The sequence below is a fragment of the Lepus europaeus genome, chromosome 10 (assembly GCF_033115175.1).
Source record: "Lepus europaeus isolate LE1 chromosome 10, mLepTim1.pri, whole genome shotgun sequence".
Taxonomy (NCBI): domain Eukaryota; kingdom Metazoa; phylum Chordata; class Mammalia; order Lagomorpha; family Leporidae; genus Lepus; species Lepus europaeus.
Window position 1 is genome coordinate 99,996,519 of NC_084836.1, and position 25,599 is coordinate 100,022,117.

Below are 25,599 nucleotides of genomic sequence, written 5' to 3' on the forward strand. Positions count from 1 at the left end.
GCCTGCCCAAGGGAGGGCCTCTGGAGGGGCCCGGGCTGCTTGCCTATGATGGGGTCCTCAGCCTCCAGGCCGTCACTCCACATCAAAGACCACAGTGGGGGTGCCCCAGCACCCATCATTCAGATGGGAACACTGAGGCTCTGGGGAGGAAAATGTTGGCCACTTCTCCTTCATGGGGGCTGTGGGGACAGTGCGGTTTCGGATTCTGACCCTCAGATGGGGGCTGCGGATACCCCCATTTCTCCTTCCACCCAATGGGTACTAGAGGAAGTAAAAAGTCAGGGCTCAGTCACTACAGATCTGCACTCAGGACAGCCGAGGTCCTTGTCCCTGCTCAGGGAGAAAAGCTTTCTCAGGGTCCCTGGGAGACCAGAGAGGTGCCCGTCGGTGTGGGGAACGCACAGAAGGTGACAGGCCCTGGGCTCCCTGCCTGTGCACAGAGGCTGCCTTTCCAGCCCGGCCTTCCAGGAACTCGGCCCTCCCCCACCCCCCCGCCTGGGGGTGGTCACCACCAGCCCTGCGTCCTCCCTCCCTCACACTGCAGGCCACAGCTCCCCTCTGCCACTCACTTGCCGTCCGGGGCTGGAGCCGGCACAGCCCCCGCCCCTCTGAGCCTGTTTCCACCACTGTACCATGCCAGTGGGCAGGGGGACAGTAGAAATGACAGTCGGTCACAGTGCCTGTGACTGCTCAGACTGGGGACTGCCAAGTCACAGGGCCCGGGGTTCTGGAATCAGCCCCACAGGCCAGCCCTGCCGCACCCCTGCCCGGCGTCTTCCTTGGTGGCATGGCTCCCCTCCCTGCCCCCATGCCCTGCTCTCTTCCTCAGCCCCTTTGGGAAACTCCCTAAGAAAGTCCCCAGCAGGGGGACAGCCTCCCGGGAGACATTCCCAGCCGGGGTCCACTCCCTTCCCCCCCACCGCAGCCACCCCACGCTGACTGGGCGGCCCGGCTGCAGCCCCCCGACACCCAGCGAGCTGACCCTCAGCATCACATGGCTTTATTGCCCCAACAGCCACAGATCACACCCAAGGGGCCCTTCCCCTCACCCCCAGTTTGTCCAGAGGCCCCAGGGCCTGGCTGAGTGTTCACAGTCTCCAATCCGGGATTCCTGGCCTGGCGTCCTTGGCCCGCCGCGGCTGGCTCCTTGAGAACATGGATCCTGCAGCCAGGCTGGGCCTGGAGGCTGCAGCTGCCAGGGGCCCCGCTGGGCCCGCCTGAGGCAGGGCTGCCTTCACTCGAAGAAGAACATTCCTGGTGTCCGGTAGAGGCAGGGGGTGAGCCCCAGCGGGCAGCCAGAGCCTCCCTGGCCAGGGAAGCCCCCTGCCACCCAGGGGTCCTTGGGGTCAGCCGGCAGGGGCAGCGGGGCCCGGAGTGAGGCTGGGGGCGTGGGTGGTGCAGGGGAGGGGGCTGCAGATGCCAGCAGGTGCTCGAGGCCCGGGTCGGCGCCCATGCAGAAATTCAGCGCCTGCAGCCGGCACTGGTAGCTGCTGCCGATGCCCGCCTCGGAAGGCAAGACAGGTGCAGGGGCCTTGCTGAAGCCCTCCGCCTCCGAGAACCCGGCAGGGAAGCCAAACGCGGGGCACGGAGACGGCGACGGGGCCGCGGGGAGCTCCCCTGGGCCTGCAGGCTTGGGTGCGGACATCTCCTTGGGCTCCGTGTGCAGTCGGGGCCTGGCATCAGCGGTTGCCAGGCTCACGCTGGCTGGCAAGGCTCCCACGAGGCCCCCGAAGCCCAGGCCCTTGGGGTCTGGCAGCTCTGGCGGAAATGGGCATTGCCTGTCGGTCCCGGGGGTTGGGACCCCTGGGTCCTGGCTGGTGGCTCTGAGGGGTCCGCGGCGTGCCTTGGCAGGGCCCTTGGTGCCCTCGGCCGCTGGCCGCCGGGTGAAGCGGCGGCGGCGGCGTAGGAAGCTGCCGTGCTCGAACATGTCGTGGCAGTCAGGGTCGAGCGTCCAGTAGCTGCCCTTGCCCGGCTTGCGGTCGTCGCGCGGCACCTTGACGAAGCACTCGTTGAGCGACAGGTTGTGGCGGATGCTGTTCTGCCAGCCGGGCCGGTTGTGGCGGTAGAAGGCGAAGCGGCCCATGATGTAGCGGTAGATGCCGCTGAGGGTGGCTCGCTGGCCTGGTGAGCTCTGGATGGCCATGGCGATCAGGGCTATGTAGCTGTAGGGAGGCTTGGTGGGCTCGGCCGAGGGGGTTGAGGGCCCCGGGGGAGGCTGCTGCTGCATGCTGGCCGGGACCACAGGGGCCAGGCACGGCGTCCAGGGCTGGCGTCCGGCTCGGCCTGGCCAGGCTGGTTAAAAGCCTCACTGGCCCAGCCTCCCGGCCTGGAAAGGCAAAAAGGGGTGGACCCGCCGGGCTGCCCTCCCCTCCTCCCCCGCCCCCTCCTCCCTCAAGGCCCAAGAGGGGGGTGGGCAGGCGAGGCCGGCACTGGGGAGCCGTGAGCAGCTGCCAGAGGTGAGGAGGTGGGAGGGAGGGGTCTGAGACCCTCAGCCCACATGGGTGGCGGTGGCTGGGGAGGGACAGGATGTGAGACTGAGTGAGACAGGGTCAAAAAAAGAGAGGCAGAGAGAGAGAGAGAGAGGAGATGCCGACATGACAGGAGAGAAAAAGGCAAAGACAGAAAGAAAAAAAATGAGATGGACAGATAGAGACACAGAGGCAGAGAGAGGCACACTGCCTGACCCCCCCCCCCCCCGCCCCCGACAAGGACTATCCAGAGAATTTTAGAATTCCTGAGACAGAGAAATGAAGAGAGCCACAGAGAAAGGAGATGCAGAGAGACAGATCCAGGCCCGACGGGGTGGGGACACAGAGAGAGAGATGCTGATGAGAGAGGCGGGAGGGAGGCGCAAGCCGCAGAGTCCCCAGAGAGTGGTGGACGGCCCAGGCCCCCAGGTCGCCCTCAGTCCTGCTCTGCCTCTCCTCCCTCCAGGCCTGCGGTCTGTTTTCTCTCCCTGCAGTGCACAGCCCTTGGGCCACACTATTCCCTGTCCTGGCCTTGGGGAATGTGTTGGAGGGGTGCCTAGCCTGCCGAGGAGAGCGGGTGAAACCCCAGTTCTGCCAGGCCCCTGGCGCCCTCTAGTGACTGGCGCGGGGAGGGCTGCTAACGGGGCAGAGACCCTCTCCTAAGAGGCACTTGAAGAGCCTGCAGGGGCCTCAGTTTTTCTATCTCTGCAATGGAGTTCTTCAGTTGTCCAGGCCATGGTGAGAAGGCAACAGGCTCCCTTACACAGCAGCCAGCACTGGAGGGGATAGGGGTTTGAATATAGCTGTGGGTTGTCACTCACCTGAGGCCATAGCCCGGGGCCAGGGTTCAGGCCTTCCGACAGTAGGGGCAGCATGCTCCCTGCTCTCCCACCTCCATGTCCGTGGTCACCTGCTCCAAAGCAGGCCAGTTCGCTCCGCCCCCTGCATTGACTCCACAGACCAACCCTGCTCTGGGGCTCCCCTGTAGCTTCTTTTCAATGGATAAAGAATCTGAGGCTCAGAAAAGTAACCCATCTGAGGTCACACGGCAGGTGAGTGACACAGCTGGGACTTGAACTGGGGATTCTGCAACTCCTTAATGGCATCCCTTCTGTGAGGGCAAGGGGTGGCTGGCACTCACTGGACTCACCGGGAAACACGCTGTGAACCCCAGCGTCCAGCGCTGGAAACCGTGACGCAGCGGGCGTCCAGTGAACGCGAATGGCTGACACAACTGCAGACAGAGTTCTGTCCTTCAACCAATCACCCAGCTTCTCCCCAGCAAAGTGCTTTCTTAATGACAGGTAAGACGATGTTTATAAAGATTTGCAGAGAGGTTATTTATAGATAAACTCATTATAGATTTATTACTTATAGAATCATTATATAATTAATATATAATTGACTCATATATATAATTATACTATAAACAATGCATTATAATTTATAATTACTTACAATATATTATGTTTTATATACATTACAAATATATAGTATGCATATATTTACATATAGTATACATTACATTTAATATAAACATACCATATAGTCCTATATAATATAAATATGTAATATATGAATATAATAGTATACATTATATTACAAATTGTATTATTATAATTAGCATATTATTAATGTTTATATTTATTTTATCTATATAGTTATTATAAATTATTTATTTTCAGATAAATATATATAATTTATATAGGTAGATAGGTTACACTGGATTTGATGTTGGCCTCTGTACAATGATTCCTACAAAAAGGTCAGAAATCCGAAGTGGAAAAGCTCTGACCCGCGGTGGAGCGCAGTTTCTCTACTGGCCGGCAGGGGGCGGTGTAGGTGCCCGCTCCTGCTTACCGCGGGATCCCTGCGGCTCACAGCCGGGCGGCGGGGGCTGCGCTCCCACCGTGGCCCCTGCGCTGGAGCCGGCCTGGGCTCTAACAAAGACAGCGCCGTTGCTGGCTCCCTGGCCAGCGTCCTGTGCCCGGGGTTCAGGCCGAGTTCTCTGTTTAAGGGTCTGCTAACGCGGAGCCTGTCTGCGGCCTGGGGATTTTGTCACCGACGGGCCGCGCTGTGAACCCTGTGGATCCAGTCCTGGGATCCAGCCCAGCTTAGGCAATGCCCTGACGAACTCCGCGGCTGGTTGAGGCCGGCAGGAAGTGAGGCGCCGGTGGCACGCTGGGCCTGAGCGAGAGCCCGAGTCTTGTTTCCCACTTGCCGCGCGTCTGCGGCCTCACGGGCAGCTCCGTCCCCGCGCCCACCCGGGAGGCCGAGGGCCACCGACGACTTCCGCTGGCCTCCTCCCCCGGCGACCCTAGCCACCAGTCCTGGGAGCCCCGAGCCCCGGGCGCAGGTGGGAGAGGCTGCAGCGGCCGGGGCACCGCTGACAGCCGCGCCGGGAGGTGGGGTGCTGGGTGGGCAGTCCCAGCCTTAGCCACGGCCCGTTGTCCAGGCAGGCCCGCAGAAACCAAAGGTTGCCCAGGGGCGGCGCCCGGGGCCGCGGAGCGAGGACGGGGGCGTGGCTCCGGGCTTGGGCGGAGGGCTGCGCTTAGCGGGCCGCCGTCTGGCCTCGGGCTCTGGGTGGCCATCCTGCAGGTGGGCTCGCAGTTCTGCGGGCAGTGACGCGTGCGGGCTGGGTCAATGACCCGGCACCCCCACACACCCGGAGCCCGGCCGGTGCTCACGCCCCTTCCTGCGCCAGGCCCACTTCCCTGTCTCCGTGTCTGGCCGGTGTCCCACGTCTGTGCTCATCGTTCCGAGCGCATGTCCCCTATGCCCACTCCCATTGCCTCGTGCTGATCTCGTGCCCAGCGCCCTGCAGGGCGCCCCTGCGCCCACACGGGTACCCAGGTCCCAGGCTTCTGCCCCGCCTTCCTGTGCCCACCCCGCCTGCCGACCTCCGGAGCTGTGCCCGACCTCTCGGGGCCCACATTCTTTCCCACTCCCCGTGCTTCCGGGCCATGTCCTTTGTTTCGATGCCCACCCCATACCCAGCACCCTGCGCCCGCGGCGCCCGCCACCGCGCTGCCCCGCCCTCACCGCTGGGGCAACAGCTTGGGCGGAGCAGTTGGCGGGCCACACGCGCGCTCCAGCTCATTGCGCTGCGCTCCGTGCAGGGCGAGCAGGCCGCGCCAGTACACGCAGCCCTGGCACAGACGCGTGGCGAACGGACCCTCGGGCGCCACCCAGGGCAGCACCCCGCGCTCCAGGTGCGGCCACAGGTGCCGCGGCAGGTGCGCACGGAACAGCGGCTGCCAAAGCGGACCTGCGCAGTGCGTGGTGGGGCCCCAGCGGGCTCAGAAGGCAGCCAGCCGTCTGCGGGGCGAGGAAGGAGGGCGGCCACCTTGGCGAGGTTTCCCTTCCTCACCCCCTCCACCACGGGTCAGGCGACCCACAGGTCCTCCTCGCCCTCCCCATCAGTGATGCCAGTGACTCTCGTGGCAATAGTAGCAGTAGTAGCAACAGCAGCAGCACTAAATAACAGCTTCCAACGTAAACCACCCGTGGTCCAGCGCGTAACCACAGCAGCCTCCCCGGCCTGGAGAGCACAAACAAGGATGCCTCCCGCACACGAAGCCCTCTGCCAAGGTTAGCTGTTAAGGGGTTGTTCCAGGGCGTCTGCACGTGGATGGGAGACGGAGGCCGGCTGCCCCACTCCGAGCCCTCCCCAGTTCGGCCACCGTCAGAGGGGAGGGTGGGCCTTTAGATGCCTCACCAGGGTCGCCACAGGGGTGTCTGGTGGCCCATGCCTGGTACCCCGGGAAGTAGGGGAGCGGTTAGGGCCCCTCCCCCGGCCCCTCTCCAGGAGAATGGGGAGGAGACAGGTGGGTGGGGGCCATCCTTGCTGGGTCAGCCAGGGGGTCTGGCAGGAGGGGCCCTGCGGGGCCAGCCTGAGGGGCTGCTGCTTGTTGTCACTCTCTGTGAGCACTGGGACAGAGGACCGTGATGGTGCAAGAGGAGAGACCTGGGGGCCACAGGAGTTCCCAGACTGTCCCCGCCTGCCCGCCCTGCCTCGCCCAGGGCAGGGAGGGGTCTGGGTGCACTGAAGCGCAGCTGGGGAAGTTTCAGGTATGGACACTGTCCCCAGTGGGGAGGGAAAGAAATTGGGGGGCAGTGTTGGAGGTGGTGGGTCGCTGTGCTGGGAAGCACAGTGCAGGGTGAATGTGGAGGAGGAGCTGGTGATGATGGAGATGGGGACAAAGCCCTGGGAGGGGCCCCAGGGACAGTGGGAGGGACCAGAACTGATGGCCGGGTCCACAGACTGAGTGCAAACCTCATATGACGGGAGAGGTGGGGGGAGGCAGAGCCTTTGGGGTAAGGGAAGCAGTGCCTGCCGGAGCCAAGGGTGAGCAAGGGGCGGGGGCACAGTGACGGACCCATGGGCCACAGGGGGAGGCTGAGTGTGATGAGGTGATATGCACAGCGGGGGAGGTGGGGGGGGAGCAGAGTTGGGGGGGAGAAGGAGCTGGTGGGGGCGGGGTCAGTGGTGGAGGGGTAGGGCCAGGGAGTGGCTTGCCTGGGAGGCGACAGCTGGCAAGGCTCAGGACTGGAAGGACACCCCGACCTGGTCCGTCCTGCAGGTGGGCTCAGTCACGTCCCCGGGGCTGCAGGCTGGTTCAGGGAAGTGCCTTTCGTGTCAGGAGCAGCACAGCCCCTGGGGACCGCATGGAGCGAGACAGCCTCCTGTCCCTGGGCCCTAAGAGGAACCCCCTCAACTAACGTGACCCCCAGTAGGAGCGCCCCAGCTCCCTGCCTGACCTCAGGAAAGGCCACGGGTCAGTGGGCCTTAGCTTCCTGCTTTACAAATGGCCTGTGGATTTAAGCTCAATGAGTCCACCATTTCCTGTTGTAGATAGACAAAGTGAGGTCCTTACTGGCCAGAGAGTTGCCCTCAGCTACTGCCTGCAGGGCGGGATGGGACCTGGGCCACGGGCAGCGTCACACACAATGTGGGAGGCCTTGTGGGGGCGGAGATGCCCAGCTGGCCACACTCGGGCGCCTCCGGAAGTCGGCACTCTGGAGAGCACCGCGGAGCCAAGTCTGCCTGGTGAAGGGTGCTGGTCAGGGCCCTCCAGGTGCTTGCCCTGGTACACGGCCCAGGCCTGCACCCAACAGGGGAGCTGGGGAGGGGGCTGGTGCCGTGCAGGGGGACGATGGACTGCCTGTCTCCCACCACTCTTTCTCTCCATCTCCCCTCCCTCCCTCCCTGCTTTCCTCCCATCCATCCGTCTCATAGTCTTCTGTCTCCTTCTATATTCTACGCCTTAGCTAACACTGAGGATTGAATGAGGAATAAGACAGATATGGTTCCTGCTCTAATGGGAAAAGCCAGCTGCAATCAGCTAATCAGAAACACTTTCCAAGTGATGGACTGTGATAAGTAAAAGAGAAAATAAATGAGGTGATGGGATAGACAGTGATGGCCTGTGCAATGAAACCCCCACCCCGTTGCCACAGACAACGTGGACTCCTGATCATTTAAGGAACCACAAGTAAGAGGCAGAACTAAGATTCGTGAGAATAATGTAGAAGAAATCTAAGGGACAGAGAAACTTTAGACAAAACTTGGATGGCAGGAACCAGAAAGTGAAAGAATTGCAATGTCTGCGATCAGGATCTAGAACGCGGAAAGAACTGCAAATGGACAAGAGGCGGGGAGCTTCCCCTAAGGAAAGTTCTCACCAAAAGACAGGAATCGGGGTTTGTGGGAGAGGAAACCAGAATTCCACGAGCATGTGAGGAGGTGCTCAAACCCCTCAGTGTCCAAGAAATGCAAATAGAAACGTGAGAGGTGCCAGCAGGGGTCAGTAGGCACTGCTGGGGCTGTGTGTGGCATGGGCACCGCCCCTGGGGATTAACCTGGCACGCTGGGTTAAATTAAGACCAAACCCTGTGAGCAGATGCCCCCGTGCAAAGGAAGGCTCAGGGGCTCATAAAGGGGCCTGCTCAAGGAGTCCCAGAGTGGGGCTGGAAGTTGGAAGCAAACTTATGTCCGTCCTGGGAAGGTAGCTCTGTGTGTGTGTGTGTGTGATGGGTGCCCACCATGCAGTCTATTGGCATCTAGAAGCCTCCAGAAGCAACAGATTAGATCTGCAGAGAACAAGAACAGATCCTCGGAGCACCGTCATGACTAAAAGAAAAGTGAGTCTGCAGAATGAGGTCCGTCCTCACACGAGGTGATGTGCATGAGGTAAGAGTACACGCACAGCCACATACATGCAGCCCAGAGGCATTCGCTGAGCACGCTAGGATGGCTTTCTGGGCAGAGGGACTAGAGCAATAAATGAAAAAGCGAGGGGCTGCTTTGGAGCGGGTGGTAAGCAAAGGTCTGTTGGAGGAGGTGGCGCTGGGCTGAAGCCTGGAGAAAAACGAAGACTGCAGCCTGATGAAGAGCGGGGTGGGGAGGGTATTCCAGGTTAAAGGAAGAGCACGTGCCAAGGGCCTGAGGTGGGAAGGAGATGGAGCAATTCAAGAAGGCGGGTGTAGGGAGGCCATTAGGAGATGTATTGCTACGGGGCCACGGGGGATTTACCTGCCCACTCAGTCCTGCCCTCAGTCTCCAGGTCTAGTGGGACACAGGGACACCGAAAGAGAAAGCCAGAGTTGGTGTTAAGTGCTGGGGCGAGCCCTTCTGAGGTTGGATTTCGCTGTCTGTGAGCACCATCTACAGGTATCTGTAATACGTAACCTCCCGTAAGGTTGGCTGCAGTATGCGAAGTGGTTGGCATGGTCGCTGGCATACGGTCAGTCCCTATTTATTGCAGCACTGTATTGAGGATACTGTAGCTCAAGGAAGCACGGGCAAGGGCAGAGGGTACCAACAGTGACAAGAGAGACCTTTGTCTTCTGCACTGCTGAGTTCCCAAGCAGCTAGAGAGGTGCCTTGTAGCCTGGGCGGGTTGGGGGGGGGGGGTGCTCAGTCAATGTTGACTGAGCTTAGCCAAGAAGGGAGAGGAGGAGCCTGTGGCTTTCCTGGTAGGAGCAGAAGCCCAGCCTTGGAGGACACAAGGTGCATTGGGGTAGGGCTAGGGGGCCGGCGAACAGCCTGGTTGCCAGGGACTGGGTATGTGAGGCTGAGGGCGTGTGTGTGTGTCAGTTCTCATTACCCACAGTGGCTGCACCCCATCAAGTCTCCACAAAGGTGGAGCTGGTGAATACGGAGCCACAGCGCCCAGGAGCAAGGCTCGGCTGAGGGCTTGCAAGCTCAGTTTCTGGTAGGGAAACAGTCCCACCGTCTTTAGCTGATCAGTACAGAACCCTGCGTCGCATCGTGTTTCTGGTCCAGGGCGCTACTTATGTAATGTGTCCACATGATTCATTAACAGTGAACGCCTGGCCAACCTCGCTGTTGACCTATGCCTAACTTCCCTAACGTGGATTTTCTCGGTAAGGCACATCACAGCCTTCCTGGGAGTCATTTTGAATAGAAAAGTCACCAACAAGCAGAAGAAAACTAGTGAAAATGTGACACTTATTGGACTACAAAGGGGACACTTGTTTGCGGAATGAGGGCAGAAAATGAAGGCAGAGGGTTGCCTTGATTGACCTCACTCTGAATGTTCCCAGTGGTGAAGGCGTCCCATAGAGTGTAGTGCGCATTTATGAATGGGTGCAGCAATGGCTCAGGGACTGAGCTGGGGGTTACAACTAATGTTAGCAAGCAGCAGAATTTGAGAATGTAGAAGCCACGAGTAATGGGGCTCAGCTGCATGTGGGGGAAGAGACAGGCTGAAGACGGAGCAGGAGTGTCCCCAAGGCCACGCTTTATCCCATGTTAAGGGCCCCAGGAATCAGGTGTGTGTGCCAATGGTGGATCCCGGGTGGGTCGGAGCGGCCCCCAGAACTTCCTTCCTCTGAATGACAGCCTACAGCTGCTAAGGGACTGGCCACGTAGCCACCCATTCAACACATATTGAGCACCTACTGTTGCCAGGTCCTGTGCTTGGTGTCACCACCCTCCAGCAGCTCACATCTGCAGGAGACAGACTTGAACCCAGCACTGAAAATGTAGAGAGAAAGTTGTTCCAGTGGGGGAAGCAGGAGTCAGGGATGGCTTGGGAGAAGCACCGAGTTGGAGCTTAATAAATGCTTTCGACCAATGAATGTGTGACAGACGGCTCTCTCCGGGAGATGACACCACTGAGGATGAGGGGGTCGGCAAGGTGAGGCGCTGAGAAGGTGCTGCAGGCAGAGTGCCAAGGTCTCATGGTGGGAGACGTGACGCAGTTAGAGCCCGAAAGGGCCATAGTCGGGAGAAGCAGTGAGGCCAGGGAGGGGCCGAGCAGGCTGGGCCATGAGGCCAGAGTGAGGAGGCGGGGCATCATCATAAGGCCATGGGGAGCCCTGGAAGACTTCTTGGTTGAGGGGGTCAATACTGTTTGCATTTAGAAAGATCTCTCTGGAGCACCCAGGGGAGAGCTGAGGACACAGGGGGCAGGGAGCCGGGGAGGCCACTAGGGCTGTCCAGGTTCGAGCAGATGAGCTGAAGGGCGCTCTGTAGGAAGAGCTCCCTCCCAGGCACTGATGACAGGCAGACAGAGGGGAGTGGCCAGGGTGCAGGCACTGGAGGAGGGGGCAGAAGTGAGTGCAGTGTGCTGAACCCGAGAGGCAGGGGCCCATCTGGGAGACAGCACGCATTAGACCAGCAGGTGTGGGGCTCAGAGGGGCGGCCCTGCAGGGGGAGAGCGGGACTTGCTGGGGGGGGGTGTCCAGGACAGAGGAGGGGGAGGGAGACCAAGAAGCAGACCCTGGAGGTAGGAGGGCGGTGGGGCTGGGAGGCAGAGATTCTGGGCACCAGGTGAGAGTGGTGCCAGGAGGAGCGAGGGCCCTGCAGGTGCAGATCCCCCAGGAGACAAGGGACATGACGACAGTGATGCATCCTAGAGACAGGAGCAGGAGGGACAGAGCCAGACGGGCTGGGTGGAGGGGGTTAGTGATGGGTGCTCTGAGAGCAGAGGGCAGACCAGAGCAGGAGGAACCGGAGGCCACGTTGGTGTTTGGGCTGGTGGCGCTGGCCTGATGTGCAGTTGGCTGCTTCCTGCTTAGGGAATGGATTCCAAAGCTCACGGAGGGGTGCAGTGTGGGGAAAGTCAACAGTGGCCTGGGAGGGGTGCTCAGGTGGCAGAGTCCCTGAGAAAGGCTGGTGCTGTGAGCTCGGCCGGTTACCGGGTGGCCCAGGCTTGGGCTGCGGCAGTGAGAGGCAGGGGGAGTTCCTATGGAGGTGTCTCGTTTTTCTGTGCTGTTGGTGGGGGGCTTGTGTTGGTGGTGGTTGCCGCAGCGGTTTGGCTTTAAGAGGGTGTCTGAGCGTCTCCCTGCAAGGAGAGCGCTACTTACAGCCATGGAGCCTAGGTGCTGAGGCCAAGTGTTCCCAAAGCTCACCTGTGGCCAGGTGTCCCAGTCTCCGGTCCCCGTGCCCTGAAGACTGCTACATCCTGCTGCGCCCGGTTGCTCTGCTGGGCTGTGTGCTTCCGGGGCATGCAGAAGAGAGTCTTCCATAGTGTTTGCTCTCCATGGAGGCCAGGGGACCTCCGATTCCCACTGTGGGTCGCCTGCCGTCGGGGCCCTTCCATCTCTCCCTGGGCTGGGGGCTGCCGGCCATCGGGGCCACACTGTGTGTGGCAGCTGGGCCCGGGGCCACCTGGATGTGGTGCGGAGGCGACAGAAGTGAAAGAAGTCTGGGTGGGCAGGCTGCACTTTCCGCTCTGACCCGTCTCCAGGGAGGCCCATCCCTTTCACCGCGCCCAGTAGCATTCTGGCCCAGGGAGCACTGGTCCTTGCCTAGGGAGTGGCCAGAAGCTGTGGCTGGCCTCCAGAGCCCATGGGGTGGATGGCGCCCGGAGCTGCACGTTGTTCTGCCCCTGTCCGCTCTGCCCAGCCACCTGGAGCCTCACCAGTCTCGGCAGGACCTGTCAGAGCTGGAGGGCAGTGGCCTGGTTCGAGCGCACACTCGCGAGCTCCATCCCAGGCCTGCAGAATCAGACTGGGCAGAGAGCCCAGGAACACGCAGTTTTACAAGTTCCTCGTGGGCTCTGATGCAGGCGGTCCGTGGGCCGCACCTAACTTTCTCAAGCTTTGGGAGTCCCGACACACGGACTGCTCATCACTGACCTGGGCCGGGCTAAACCTGTTCCTGTAGAGTCTCAGCTGGTTCTCACAACAGCAGCTGAGCTGGGTATAACCGTCTATTTTATTGCTAGGAAGACCGAGTGGTGGGCACTTGGCCTAGCAGTTAAGACACCAGCTGAGCCACTGGCATCCCCTATCAGAGTACCTGGGTTCAAGTCCTACCTTGACTCCTGACTCCGGAAGCAGTGGTGATGGCCTAAGTGGTTGCTCCCTGCCACACTCACGTTAGATCTAAATTGAGTTCCTGGCTCCCTGCTTTGGCCCGGCCCAGTCATGGCCGTTGCAGGCATCTGGAGAGTGAACCAGAGGATGGGAGTGTTCTATTTGTCTCTCTCTTTTTCAAAGAAATAAATTTTAAAAATTTTTCAAAAAGAAGACTGGGACACCAAGATGCTAAATCCATATAGGAGGATACAGATCTTGGGGGTGGGCCAGGATGCAGGCCTGTGGCGCTGCCCCCAGAGCAGTGCCCCACGCTGCCTGCTTGGCAGCTACACCTGGGGTCTGTGGGTTCCTGGTGGGGCCGGGGTCACTCTGACATATATAAAGTTTTCATCTGCATGTGTTTTTCAGGGGCTTCTCTCTCATTAAATGGCCAAAGGAGATCTGTGACATGTCAGAGGTTGAGCGGCTCAGCCCCTTCTACCCTTTTCTGTACACACACAGAAACAGATCCTCCGAGACAGTGGGCATGGGCCTGCATGGCCACACGTCACCGACCAGAGGCTGGGAGCAGTGCCCCTCACGTGGGCCCGTGGATTTGGGAGAGATTTCTCTGTGCTCCTCCCCTCTCCCCATATTCCAGCCATCACTGGGTTCGGATACTTTTTTTTTTAAATTAAGATTTCTTTGAGAGGCAGAGTTACAGTGGGAAGGAGAGACGGGGGGTGGGGGAGGGGAAATCTTCTATCCGCTGGTTCACTCCCCAAATGGGTTTACACCCCAGCCCTGGCACTTGCTACCTGGTGCCCTCGGGCACCCATCTGTTAAATAACAACAACTACTTCATCAGGTGGCTTGAGAATTAACTGAGACCCAGGTAAAGCCTTTAGCACCGTGCCTGGAGCAGGTGCTCAACAAAGAGTGAGGGCTGGCATGTGGGTGCAGTGGGTCAGGCCACCGGTTAGCACCCAGCATCCTGTACTGCAGTACCTGTTTGAGTCCTGGCTGCTCCACCCTCCATCCAGCTCCCTCCTAATGCACCTGGGAAGGCAGTGGATGATGGCCCAGATATACGGGACCCTACCACCCACGTGGGAGACCCGGATGGAGTTCCTGGCTTCAGCCCTGGCTGTTGTGGCCATTTGGGGGAGCAAACCAGTGGATGGGAGACCTGTGTTGCTGTTTCAGGTAAATAAATCTAAAAATGAGCACGACACTGTGGCTGTTGGGTCTGAATGTGGTGAGGTAATGCTGGAGGGGGTGCGGAGCCATCCTGCAGGATGGGAAACGTCAAGCCCAGGGGCTTTGTTCTGACCCATTTGGAGGGACTCCACAAGGTTCACGGAAAATGGAATTAAAAGATGGTGCACATTTCCTGGGAACGTTTTGCAGCCCTGATAGCTGACGGGGGCCCTGGAGGTTTTTACACTTCAGAGATAGACAGTGTCTAAGGCTGGAAACTGGGGTGCCGCTGACCAGGCAGCAGAACTGCCTCGCTCGTCCCCGGCATCCTAGCCAGGGCCTCCTCACTCACGGCTCTCTGCCTGCGATGCCGCTCCCAAGACGTCAAGCTGGCCGGCTCCCTCACCACCGGACCTACCCTTTCATTCCTCTGGTCCGCTCCCCACCAGAATGTCAGCCACCTGAGGGCAGAGGCTTCGCCTGACGCTGCGTGCCGGCACACGACAGCTACGCGTGGACAGTGTCCTGTGGACGAGTCTGCGGCTGGCACAGCAGATGAAAACTACGTTGTGCATTTCCCCCAGCCCAGTGCTGGGGCCTCTGCCGCCCTACAGTGCTTGGTGCCTGTCAGCTGGTTCAGATCCCTCTCATGTCAGGTTAATTTCAGGTTAAGACAAAGCAGCTCTAGCGCCCTCGGGTTGTCTCTGGGGCCAGTGCTGCTTTATTGGATTCCCCTGGCCTTCAAACTCCGGTTCGCAGGGAGGGGCATTGTTGTGGTGCAGGGGGCTGAGCCACTGATGGCCACGCTGGCATCCGCGTGAGAGTGCTGATCCCAGTGCCGGCTTCTCCCTTCCATCAGCCCAGTACCTGGGCCCCTGCCGCCCACGTGGAAGATCTGAGAGCTCAGGATGGAGTTCCAGCCTGCCGACTTCAGCCTGGCCCAGCCCAAGCCAGTGCAGCCACCTGGGGCGTGAACCCGAGGATGGAAGCGCTGTGTCTCTTCCCCTCTGTCACTCTGCTTTCAAATAAGTAAATCTTTAAAAATAACAACCACCTCAGCCAGTGCCGTGGCTCAATAGGCTAATCCTCCGCCTGCGGCGCCGGGACCCTGGGTTCTAGTCCCGGTCGGGGTGCTGGAATCTGTCCCAGTTGCCCCTCTTCCAGGCCAGCTCTCTGCTGTGGCCAGGGAGTGCAGTGGAGGATGGCCCAAGTGCTTGGGCCCTGCACCCACATGGGAAACCAGGAGGAAGCACCTGGCTCCTGGCTTCGAATCGGTGCAGTGCGCCAGCCATTGGAGGGTGAACCAACAGCAAAAGGAAGACCTTTCTCTCTGTCTCTCTCACTGTCCACTCTGCCTGTCCAAAAAATAAAAAAAAAAAAAAATAATAATAACAACCTCTAGTTGGGAAGGGCCGTTCCCACCACAGGGGTAGATTCGCCAAAACCAGAGCAGCTGCTTCCTAAGCTCCACCGCGGGACGCAGGCTTCACCTGCAGCCGGCCCTGCCCCAGCTGTGTGCTCGTGGGCGAGCGGCCTGGCCTCTCTGCACCCCAGGGTCCTCCCTGAGATTCCCTATGGCAGGGTGGGGCAGGCACCGCCTTACCTTACTAGCTGGTGTTGGTGAACAGGTGGGAGTTGGGGAGACCCGCCTCCGGGAGTGACAGGGAGGGCGGGCCATGGAGAGGGGCGTGTGGTCCCAGGCTTCAGCTGGGCAGGTTGCCGTGGGCGCGGGATGCCGGTCCCTCGGGCAGGCAAACTCTCCCAGCCTCGTCCCTGCAGGCCCCTGGCCTTCGCTGAAGTGACAGGAAGGCACTCGGACAGGCAGCTTCTGTGTATCTTTAATATCCTCCAGGCTCGCCCACCCCCTACCCGCACCCCACTCCCCTCCCACTCCCGCCGCCTTTGCGAGTGGAGGCCCGGAGCCCTCCCCCAGCCCAAGGACTAAGGCACCAGGTGGCTGCAGCAGGCCGGCCCGGACACACGCACAGGTGGAGACGCACACGCCGCCGACGCGGACACGCGCGGGGGCGGGGATCAGGCCGCGCGGGCTCCCGCAGCCTCGGGGCTCGTCCTGGCCGTGGGCGGCCCAGGCAGCCCCGCGAAGGGGACCGGTCGGGAGGAGAGGGAGCCGCGGCGGGGCGGGATCCTCACTTGCCGCCCTTGCGGGCCAGACACCGCGGGAGGCAAGAGAAAGTCTGCTTGACGCGCGCCAGCAGCGGCAGCGGCAGCGGCCGGTGGGCTTCCCGGGGCGAGCGCGGCACCAGGCGCTGCAGGGTTCCCTCGGAGGCCGCCGCGTGCGGCGCGGCGGAGGCGGCCGAGGTCGCGGAGCCCTGGCGGCAGCGCCTGCACAGCGGCAGCAGCGCGCGCACCTCCTCCTCGTCGCGGAACGGGCTCTCGCCGAAGCGCTCCTCCAGCTGCCGGCGGAGCTGGGGTGGGCGCGCGGGAGGGGCGGGGTCAGCGCTCGGCCCCACCCCCTCCCGCGTTAACACGCCCGCCCGGAGCCCCCCTCCCGAGTTAACACGCCCGCCCGGAGCCCCTCTCCCGGTCGGTGGGCGCCTCCGCGCTCTCGGAACCGGCTTGCCCTCGGTGCTCCATCTTCCGGACCTGCACGGTGTGGTCCACGCGGGCCCCTCCCCTGTCCCCGCGCATTCACTTTCCGAGGGCTCCGGGGCTGCACCCACGCACGGCTTCTTCCCCGCCCAGCCATTTCCGAGCGCAGCCCTGCGCCTACGCGCCCCGGCAGGGGAGCAGCGGCCACCTGCTGAGCCTGCCTGGATCCACCGCTCTCCCGGGCTCTGGCGCGCGCTCTCCTCTCTCTCCGCACTCCCGCAGCCCTTTAGCCTTTGTTCCCGGGGAGGCCTGAGGCTCTGACATTTCCATGTACCATCTGCCCAGGAGGTGTCACCCCAGGGCCTCTCCAAAGACCCAGCGCAGGAGGGGGCATGGACGGGTCTCCCCGCAGGGGTCAGACATCCGAAAGCCAGGCTCCCCGCGGGTAGAGCAGGCAGTGGGCAGTGTGGGGAGCCCCGGTCCAGGGAAGGGCCCACTGCCTGGTCTAAACTTAGAGCTTCACATTCCAAATTAAAAACGGAAAAGCACTCGGCTGTTAAACTACACCCGGGAGCTCAAGGGTCCTAATTTGGAGACCCCAGAAAAACCGAAGCACAGGCTGGATTCTTTCCAGGCAGTGCTGGTGAGGTCCGAGGGGGAGGAGGAGGAGGAAGGGTCTCCCACCCCGCGCCCCCTCCCACACACCCCGCCCCAGGACCTACCTTCCGGGAACTCCCCCAGCCAAACTCTTCAAGCTGCTGCCTAAAGCCTGGGTTGGGGTTGGCGATGGGCCTGGTGGCCTTGATGGCTTCCAGCACTTCTCGCCAGCCCAGCCCCGTCACAGTCATCACATATGCGGTCACAATGGTGGTGCTGCGAGAGATACCTGCAAAACTGGGGTCCCCAACGACCCCCCAGGCTTCAGGGAGGGTCCACTCCCTTCCACAGTCCCAGGCATGTACCCCACTTCAGCACCTCCCACCCCCACCCTACTCCCAGCAGCAAAGAACCTGCCAGGACCTGCCTGTCTGCCCACCGCCAGACTCTTTTTTGCTCATGCTGTTCCCTCTGTCTGGAGTATCCCCTGCCACTCTACACCAAAGGCTTGGAAACATCGCTCATTCTTCCACAAACACCTCCTGATCATCTGTTCTGTTCCAGGCACTGGGCTTCAGTGGGGGAGTAAAACAGGCAGAGTGTCCCGGAGTTGACAGCATGGGGGGAGGAACAGACATGAACCAGAGAGGCCGTTTCCAGAAGTGACAACGGCTTTGAAGCTGGGAGGGCCAGGAAGTCTGTGTGGAGAGAGGTCTTAATCTGGTGGGGGGAGGGAGAGGGGACACTGGGGGGAAGTGACATCAAGCTGAGTCAAGAATGTTCGGGGTAGTGTGCAGCTGCAGTGGGGGAAGGAGAGAGACAGGTGGGAGGCAAGGCTTTGCTTTGAAAGAGAGAGAGAGAGAGCGAGCTTCCATCTGCTGGCTCACTCCCCAGAAGGGCTGGGCCACGCCAAAGGTAGGAGCTTCATGGGGTCTCCCACCTGGGTGGCAGGGCCCCAAGTGCTTGGGAGCCGGTCTCCCAGTGGGAGCTGTGGCAGCCAGGCTGGGCTGGGCCGGGCAGAGCCCCGGTGTTCGGTGAGGATGACCTCAGCTGTGCCGGTGGCACCCCAACACAGAGATCCGTCTCCCAGCCTGGGTTCCCACTGCCCTGCACCCTTGCCTCAAAGGCCTGACCTCCACTGTGCCTCGCGACAGCGCTCAGCTCGGCATCGCTCCCCCACTTCACAGATGAGTGAACTGAGTCTCGGGGGGCCTCAGCTAGGGGGCTAGGAGGGCCACACGGCTGCTTTGAGCCTCTGCTTGTCCCCTCCCAGATGAATGGTGGGCTGCTGGCTCGGCAAGATCACTTCCAGGGTCCCACCATCCCCACGGGACGAAGGGGTGCTCAGGGCGGGACAGCCACTGCCCTCTTAACTCACCAGTGCACAAGGCAGTTCCCCCCGTTGAGGCGGCAACAGTGGATAAAGTTGATACATTCTTTGAAGTGCTTTTTGCTAGAGAAGAAAGGGACAGGGTAGGGAGCACTGAGGGCCATGTCTCCGAGGAGTTGTCCCCTCCCCACTCGAGGGATAGCAAGGGACAGAGAGCCCGGGGTCCTCAGGCCCACCGGCATGAGGGGGTCTCACACAGTTCATGTAAAATCCACATTATCTTTCAACTTTCCATGACTTTGTGAAGTCCCCAGTGGGAGATGGAGGGCATGTGGGTGACATTGGCGGTGTTTCGGGAGGTGAGAGAGGCAGGTGTATCTCGCTAGTGGGTCCTGTGGATCCCGTTTTCATGCTGGGTTATTGTGGCTTTCAAGGAAATGGGAGGGAGGAGGGAGACACAGGGGTCCCACTCCTCTGGGGTCTGCAGTCAGAACTTGTGACAAACCAGTGATGGCCAGCAGCGGGCTGAGGGCGATTCCCCAGGGGCGGGGGTTCTGTCTGGGTCCATCCCATGCTGGCAGGCACTGATGCTAACAACACAGAGATCCTGCATGTGGAGCCCCCGTTGTCACACACCAGGTCCTGTCCTACAGCTCAACCTTGCAGCGTCTGATCTCAGCCTCCTTGAGTCTCATCATACCTTGTTTTACAGATGAGGCTCAGAGAGGGGAAGAGATTTGCCCAAGGTCACACAGTAAGAAAATGGCAAAGCCTGGCAGGATCCCAGCTGTCTCAAGTCCGAGGTCAGGGACAGGTGGAGCAGGTGCATCTGATCCCACGAGATAGGGCACCTTCTCCCTCTCAAAGCTGAGGAGCCTGAGGCTTGGGGAGATTTTCTTGGCCAGGGGTGACTATGTCTGGGTGATCCCCGGTGACAACTCCTCCCTTCCCCTCAACACAGGAGGCAGCTGTCACCTGTCCATCTGCTGGCCCATCCAGGGGAACTTACATGGGTACCTCAGGGGTGTCAGCCACTGGGATGCGAAGGTAGGTGATATCCTGCAAGGACAAAGCATGTCAGGCTTCTGCCTGGCCCCGCCTCCCCGCCCCCCCCCCCCCGCCTCCCCACCCTGAGCTCCCCAGTCCCGTACACCCCAGCCCTGTTTCTGCCCTGTTCCTGCCTGTTTGGGCCACTGTTGCCCCCTCTGACTTTGTGACCCCAGAACCTTCTGAGCAGATGGTGAACTAAACCCATAAAGGACTTAGATATGAGGACTTCATTTAAAAAAGCCCCACAGAGCCTTTGTCTTGGGCTGGGAAGGGCCTTGCTGAAGTGACTCCCTCCCAAGCGGAGATATGAAAATGACGGGAAAGATAAAGCAGATACGATTGTCTCTAGGAGAAACAAAAGTTAGGAAAACAAGTTTGAAATTCGTGAATTCTGGTTACAAATCTGTGCTAATTATTAGAATAACCAAGGAACAAAGTGTCAGTAATTTTCCCAACAAACTTGCTATGTTACCCTTTGCTTGAGGCTTAACCTTCGTACAGTGTCTGAAGATTAGTTCTGCCCAGCTTCTGGGACCTCATTGCTTTTCTCAAGGTCCTCCCGTGCCGCTTTGACATTCAAGTGGCTCTTTTCAGGTGCCTGGTGTGTCGCTGGCCACTGGCTGAGGGACCACAGGCCAGAGCCACAGTTGACCGTGGCTTTGTGTGAAATTCCAGGCCTTCTCAGAACTCAAATTCCCCCAAGGTCATGAAATCCTGTATCTTTTGCAAGGTTTGCAGTTTCACTTTGCAACACGTTTGGCCTTGGGTTGGCACAGGATTGTCAACCCCGACTGATGGGGGCAGGGAGAGGTGCTGGTGAGCAGAGGGCAGGGCTGTGGGAGCCAGGGCCTCGGTAGCAGCGGCTGCTCCATGCCACCCGGCCTTGACCACCTTCCCACACGTGCTGTTGGGAATGTGTCCTCCGAGAACTCCAAACCCAGACTCGGCTGGCCCGGACTTGTGTTCTTGGAAGGGCACTGAAGATCACAGACAATTGCGGGTTGCCCTTGGGGACCATCAGATTGGCCTCAGGGGAAAGCTGAGGCCGAGAGAGGAGGTGGCCATGCCCAAGGCCACTCAGCAGTCTGAGGCAGAACCTGGTCTCCGCCTGAGGGCTCGAGGCTATCCCCACCACAGTTCTCCTTCAGCAGATGGACGGACAGACGGATGGACGGGCTGCGTTTATGGAGTGGGACGGTTACTACTTTGTTGTCATTTCACTGTCGTTTGTTGTGTATCTATTATGCAGCTCTCAGCAACTCGGGGAAGTGGGTATTATAAAACTCCCATTGTACAGATCCCCCAACTGAGGTTCAAGGAGATGAAGCCCTGCACCCAAGGTCACAGGGAGAATAAATGGTGAAGACGCGCATCCGGCCTCCTGACTACCAGGTGTAGTCTGGACTTCCTGCCTGGACCCCAACACCCCCACCTGCCTTTTCCAAGACTCGATAAACTCCAGCATCAACCCCCGCAGTGAGGCCCAGGCTGAACTGTGTGAATATCTTCACCACCCCAAGCCGCTTTGCATCCTCACAGCAGCCTCTGGGCTCAAAGGCCCAGAGATGAGAAGTCACAGACCAAGGTTGCACGTAGGACACAGAACCCAGAATCATCCATCTGGGATCATCCATCCACGTGGGCAACGGGAAGCCTATATGGTGGCCTTTGAACAGTCCGGTGCGAGCCCTCTGTGTTCAAATCCCAGCTCCTCAGCTTCTCAGTGGTGTAACCGTAGTGTGTTCATTTACCTCCCTGGGCCTCAGTGGCCAGCTGGGGATGGCAGTGTCAAACAGTCCCGTGGTCAGGACCACAGACATGAGCACGGGTCAGAAGGTGGCACAGGCCCTAGCACATCGCCCGCTCGGGAGGGGAGAGCTTGCAGCCCACCCTGCCCACTTGGGCACAGCCCTGGGAGGCATAGGGAGTACCTGCAGCAGAGGCTGGGGTGACTCGTGTATAGAGATGATATGTGTGATCTTATTCCGGCCCAGCTGATCCGGGTCTTTGGCATCTGAAAGAAACAGGGGGGGAGGGCTTGAGCAGGCTGGCAGGTGTGACTTATTTGTCCCTGATGTGCAGGGGGAGCTGGCTGCCTGGCTCTCCGTCCCACATCTCCCAGTCCACCTTGGCCCACCCCTACCACTGCCTGCTCCAGGAGCCACAGGTGCCCCACGCCCCTAGGCATCTGTCTTGCTTCTGGGGCACCCACAGCTAAGAGCCCAGCAGCCTCAGGTCTTGCTTAGGAGCCCCAGCACATCCTTGGACCTAGCAATTCTCCTTCGAGGAAAAGTGGTTGCTCACTCGGAGAGCGGCGTGTGGAGTCTGTTCTCTGCAGATGCGCTTGTTCCAGAAATAGGGAATGAGCGAGAACGGCCTCCTGTCTGGCAGAAAAGGGCTGGAGAGGTCACAGTGGGTCTGCATTTCAGCCGCCCACCAGAAGGTCTGTGAACTCGCGGCCAAGGATGGCCACTCAGCTTCCAGAACGGTATACAGAAGAGGTTTTACACACGATAAATGCATTGACAGAGCTCCACGGTAATTATTGCCAGGTATGTCCCACAGTGCTCTCCGCAGTCACCCCAGGGGCTGCAGGACACAGTCGCTGACACACGCCCCCTCTCCTGTGTCCTCCTCCTCCTTCAGCACCCTCGGTGCGTCCCAGCTGCAGCGGGGCGGGGGGCAGCCTCATGGCTTTCCTGGGGCTACACTGGAAAAACAGACCGGGTCTTGCTTTGCCAGGTACAGAAATCAATGGGGCCTGAGGCAGGAAGGGATGAGGGGCGAGCCTCTCCCTGTCTAAAGCTGACTCCACAGAGGTGACTCCCCTGCTTGGCGCTCCCAAGCTCCGAATCAGCCTGGCTCTCACACATTGTCTACTCCGTGGCCACAGGTCTGTGCCCAGGCTGCCTGCCCCCATCCCTGACCAGCTGAGAGCCCTTGAGGGCAGGGAGGGGGTGGAGGTCCCCCAGCTGAAGGCTGTGGAAGGGGAGGAGGTGGAGGGTGTACGCTTGGCACCAGGTTCTGCAGCCGCTTGTCTCGGGGGCTGTGGCAGGTGGGGGCAGCGGCACTCAGGACCCTGTCCTGGGCCTCGGAGGACAAGGCTGTGGGGTTGGAGTGCTCAGCTTCCCAGCCAGAAGTGACACCCCAAAGATACCCCGTCTAGAACCTGCAGGTGGAAGAGACTGGTAGGTCTTGTGTGCAAGGAGGAGGCAGAGGCTCCGAGCAGGTGCACGTTTGCCCAGGTCCAAAGCTCGGCTCCTGAGCCCTTTGTGCTGCCCCTCTGACCTCATGGTGGGACATCTGGGGAAGGTTGAAGGGGGTGGGGGTGGGGGGTGTCAGCACCAGGCCCCTGACCCTCCCTTCCTGCGCCTCATACTTGGGGTTGACCCCAGCTGCCCCTGCAGCCCCCGGTACTCCATGAGCCCTTCCACCCTCCCAGCCTGGCGTGGGGCCCCGGCCCCAGCCCCATTCCTGAGTGTGTCTAAGGTGCGTGGGCCAGGCCTGAATGGTGGCCACAGGCCTGGGCAGGCAGAGTGCCATGGCCTTGGCAGAGTGGGCAGTGCTCACCGATGAAGTTTCCGAGGTAGAGTCCAGGAAGTACCTGCAGGAAGGACAGGCAGGGGTCAGTGGCTGGGGCTGCACTCCCACTCCCACTCCCTGGCGGCCTGTGGGTCCTAAGAAAGGCCCTCAAGGCTCTCCCCTCCCTCCATCCCTCTCTCTGTGAGAGGAGCTGGGGAGGCTGGAAGAGGGGCAGGTTGAGGACAGGACGGACCTCGGGAGGGGAGGGAGGAGGAGACAGGAGTGGGGTGCAGAGAGGTGAGCTTGGGGGATTCTGCCTGCAGGAGGCGAGAGGGCACACGGCGGTGGGGTGGGGGTGGGGGAGGGTCCTTCAGGGCAGGGTGGGGCAGGGTGGGCAAACAGTGCTGGTCAGGGCCCTGGGGGAGCCGGAGACAAGGCAGAGGTGGGTCGGAGAGTGGCAGACACAGCAGGGGACAGTCACAGACACACACAGGCAGAGAGGCGGGCAGCTCAGAGGTACCCACAGCGGGTCTCCCAAGCCACACAGCTCTAGTGGGACCCAGGGCTCAGAGGCAGGCACCGACCCAGCCCGGGGCCCCGCCACCCCTACCTTGGTCATGCCATTTCCCATGGTCCCGGGCCCGGGGGGCCGGGCGCACCCCCAGCTCGCAGCCCGGAAAGCGCTCGAGTCACAGCTGCCCTGATGGCCCAGGCCCGGCGCCTGGAGCCTAGCGGGGAACAGGGGGCCCCGCGTCTGCGGCCCTGCCCAGCCCTGTCCAGCCGCCGCCGCTGCCGCCGCCGCCACCGCCCGCCGACCCCCGGCCCGGGAGGGAAGTGAAGGTGGAGCCGCCGCCGCCGCTGCCGCCACCGCCGCCGCAGGCTCCTCCTACCCCCTCGGTCATGTGGGGGCCCCCCCCCGTGGGTCGTGTCGGGGGGCCGGACAAAGCCCCAGTGTGCCGAGCCCACGGGCCCGCGGGACAACGGCAGCTTGTTGGGTCCGCGAGGGGCGCCACCTCCGGAGAGGGGGCGGGGACAACGCCCCCACCCTGGCCGTGTCAGGCGCGGGCGGCTAGGGGATGCCGCGAAGAGCCCCCCTAGCCGGCCCGAGACGCCCTCCCCTCCCGGTTCCGGCCCTGCCTGGACCTTCCTGCCGCCAGGGGCTGAACACCAGCGTCCGTGCCCTTGGATTTCTAGAGAAACGTGATGGGGCCGGGCCCTGGCTGAGGGCTCTCTGCTCTTCAGACTCTGTTGGTGAGGAGGAAAGTGGGTAATTCCTTTCCCTCCCACGCTGCCATGCTCAGCTCTTCGTCATCCCCGCTGCCACCCTCCTACTCACGGGTCACCCTCTTCACCCCCACTCACCCAGACGCCTTCCCGTCCACCCATCCCTCCAGCCAGCCATCACCCCATCCATCATCAGCCCCCATCCATCCATCACCCCCATCCACCCGTCCATCGACCCACCCATCAACCTTTCCTTCCTTACCTTGCGTTGTATTGCCTTTCCTTCCTCTGTCCCCCCTCCCCCCTCCATCCCCTCCTTCCTTCCTTCCATTATGGCCTCTATAAGGATGGTGCCATCTTAGAGTTAGGGCCTAGAAATCAGAGGCGAATGTGGGAGCAGTAGGTGTGGAGGGCTCCAGGCCCCTGGGTCCCTTAGAGTAAAGCAGATCACAGTAAGGTGTGGTTAGAGTCAAGCGTTCCGCAGGTGAGTTTGGAGGCCCTGTTCACCTCTCACCCGCTGGGTGACCCTGGGCGCGGTTCCTTGGGGCCCTCACTAACCTAATCCGTGTGTCTCCGGATGTTGAAGGGAGCACTTCCTGGCTACAGCACCAAAGCATGCAAAATAGTTTCTGAGCTATAAGGTATCATTTATAGGAATGTTAATGTATTGAGACCAGGCTCTTAGGGGAGTGAAGCAGAAGTGGGGGAACCAGCTTTCCTCCCGCGACCATGCCCCCAGCCCTCCATCTCCGGTAGCAGGTGTCTGGGGCGGGAGACATCAGGACCTGGACAGAGCTGGTGCTCTATGTCTGACATGTGGTGATGGAGAAAGCGGAGACTATTTGCATGCTCCCTGCTCCCTCAAGTTCACAGCCTGCGTGGGGCTGCCCCTCTCAACTCCGGGCCAGGATTCTCAGAAAAAAACAGATGGGTCAGTGACTACTGAGTGAGCACACCCTGGTGGGGACGGGTAAGGTGGAGATGGTTCCTGCCTTCACTCACCTGCTCTCCAGACCAGCCCTGCCCACCAGACACAGCATGCTGGCCACCTGTGTGAGTCCGCATTTCCTGGTAGCCATTTCAAAAGCAGAAATGAATTCATTGTTAGCATTTTTGTTTCACGGAATGTGTCTAAAATATCATTTCATTGTGTAGTCAATATTTTACAGTTGCTAATAAGATTTTAGAAACTGTGTGACGTCTTCAAAGTCTGGTGTGTGTTGAAACAGAGCACATGTCAGTCCAGACAAGCCACATTTCAAATGCCTGATAGGCATATGGAGCTGCTAGCTGTACGTTGGGCATCTCAGGTCGAGAGGGGGAGAGCCAGCAAGATGTGTGAAGGGACAGCGTTTGCAGATGGTCCTCGCTTTCCGTGCAGGAAAC

The 25,599-nt window shown here is 60.5% G+C and overlaps 2 protein-coding genes across 5 annotated transcripts; both read right to left on the minus strand.

Annotated features, from left to right (window-relative positions):
- Nucleotides 1–997: 997 nt before the first annotated feature.
- FOXS1 (forkhead box S1) lies at nt 998–2,245 on the minus strand. Its single transcript, XM_062202326.1, has one exon. It carries the CDS (start codon nt 2,225–2,227, stop codon nt 1,235–1,237), a length of 993 nt encoding a protein of 330 aa, XP_062058310.1. The 5' UTR covers nt 2,228–2,245; the 3' UTR covers nt 998–1,234.
- Nucleotides 2,246–16,087: 13,842 nt separating this feature from the next.
- DUSP15 (dual specificity phosphatase 15) lies at nt 16,088–23,891 on the minus strand. 4 transcript variants are annotated; one of them, XM_062202329.1, is made up of 7 exons: nt 23,880–23,891; nt 23,038–23,071; nt 21,399–21,481; nt 19,427–19,476; nt 18,466–18,540; nt 17,213–17,384; nt 16,088–16,366 (listed from the first exon to the last, which is right to left on the minus strand). In XM_062202329.1, the coding sequence occupies exons 1-7, from the start codon at nt 23,889–23,891 to the stop codon at nt 16,088–16,090; spliced, it is 705 nt and encodes a 234-aa protein (XP_062058313.1). The 4 variants fall into 4 exon arrangements, with proteins under 4 accessions (XP_062058313.1, XP_062058312.1, XP_062058314.1 ...); XM_062202328.1 differs by lacking the exon at nt 23,880–23,891 and adding an exon at nt 23,600–23,677; XM_062202330.1 differs by lacking the exons at nt 18,466–18,540; nt 23,880–23,891 and adding an exon at nt 23,600–23,643 and having other exon boundaries at nt 17,213–17,376.
- Between the last annotated feature and the right edge of the window lie 1,708 nt (nt 23,892–25,599).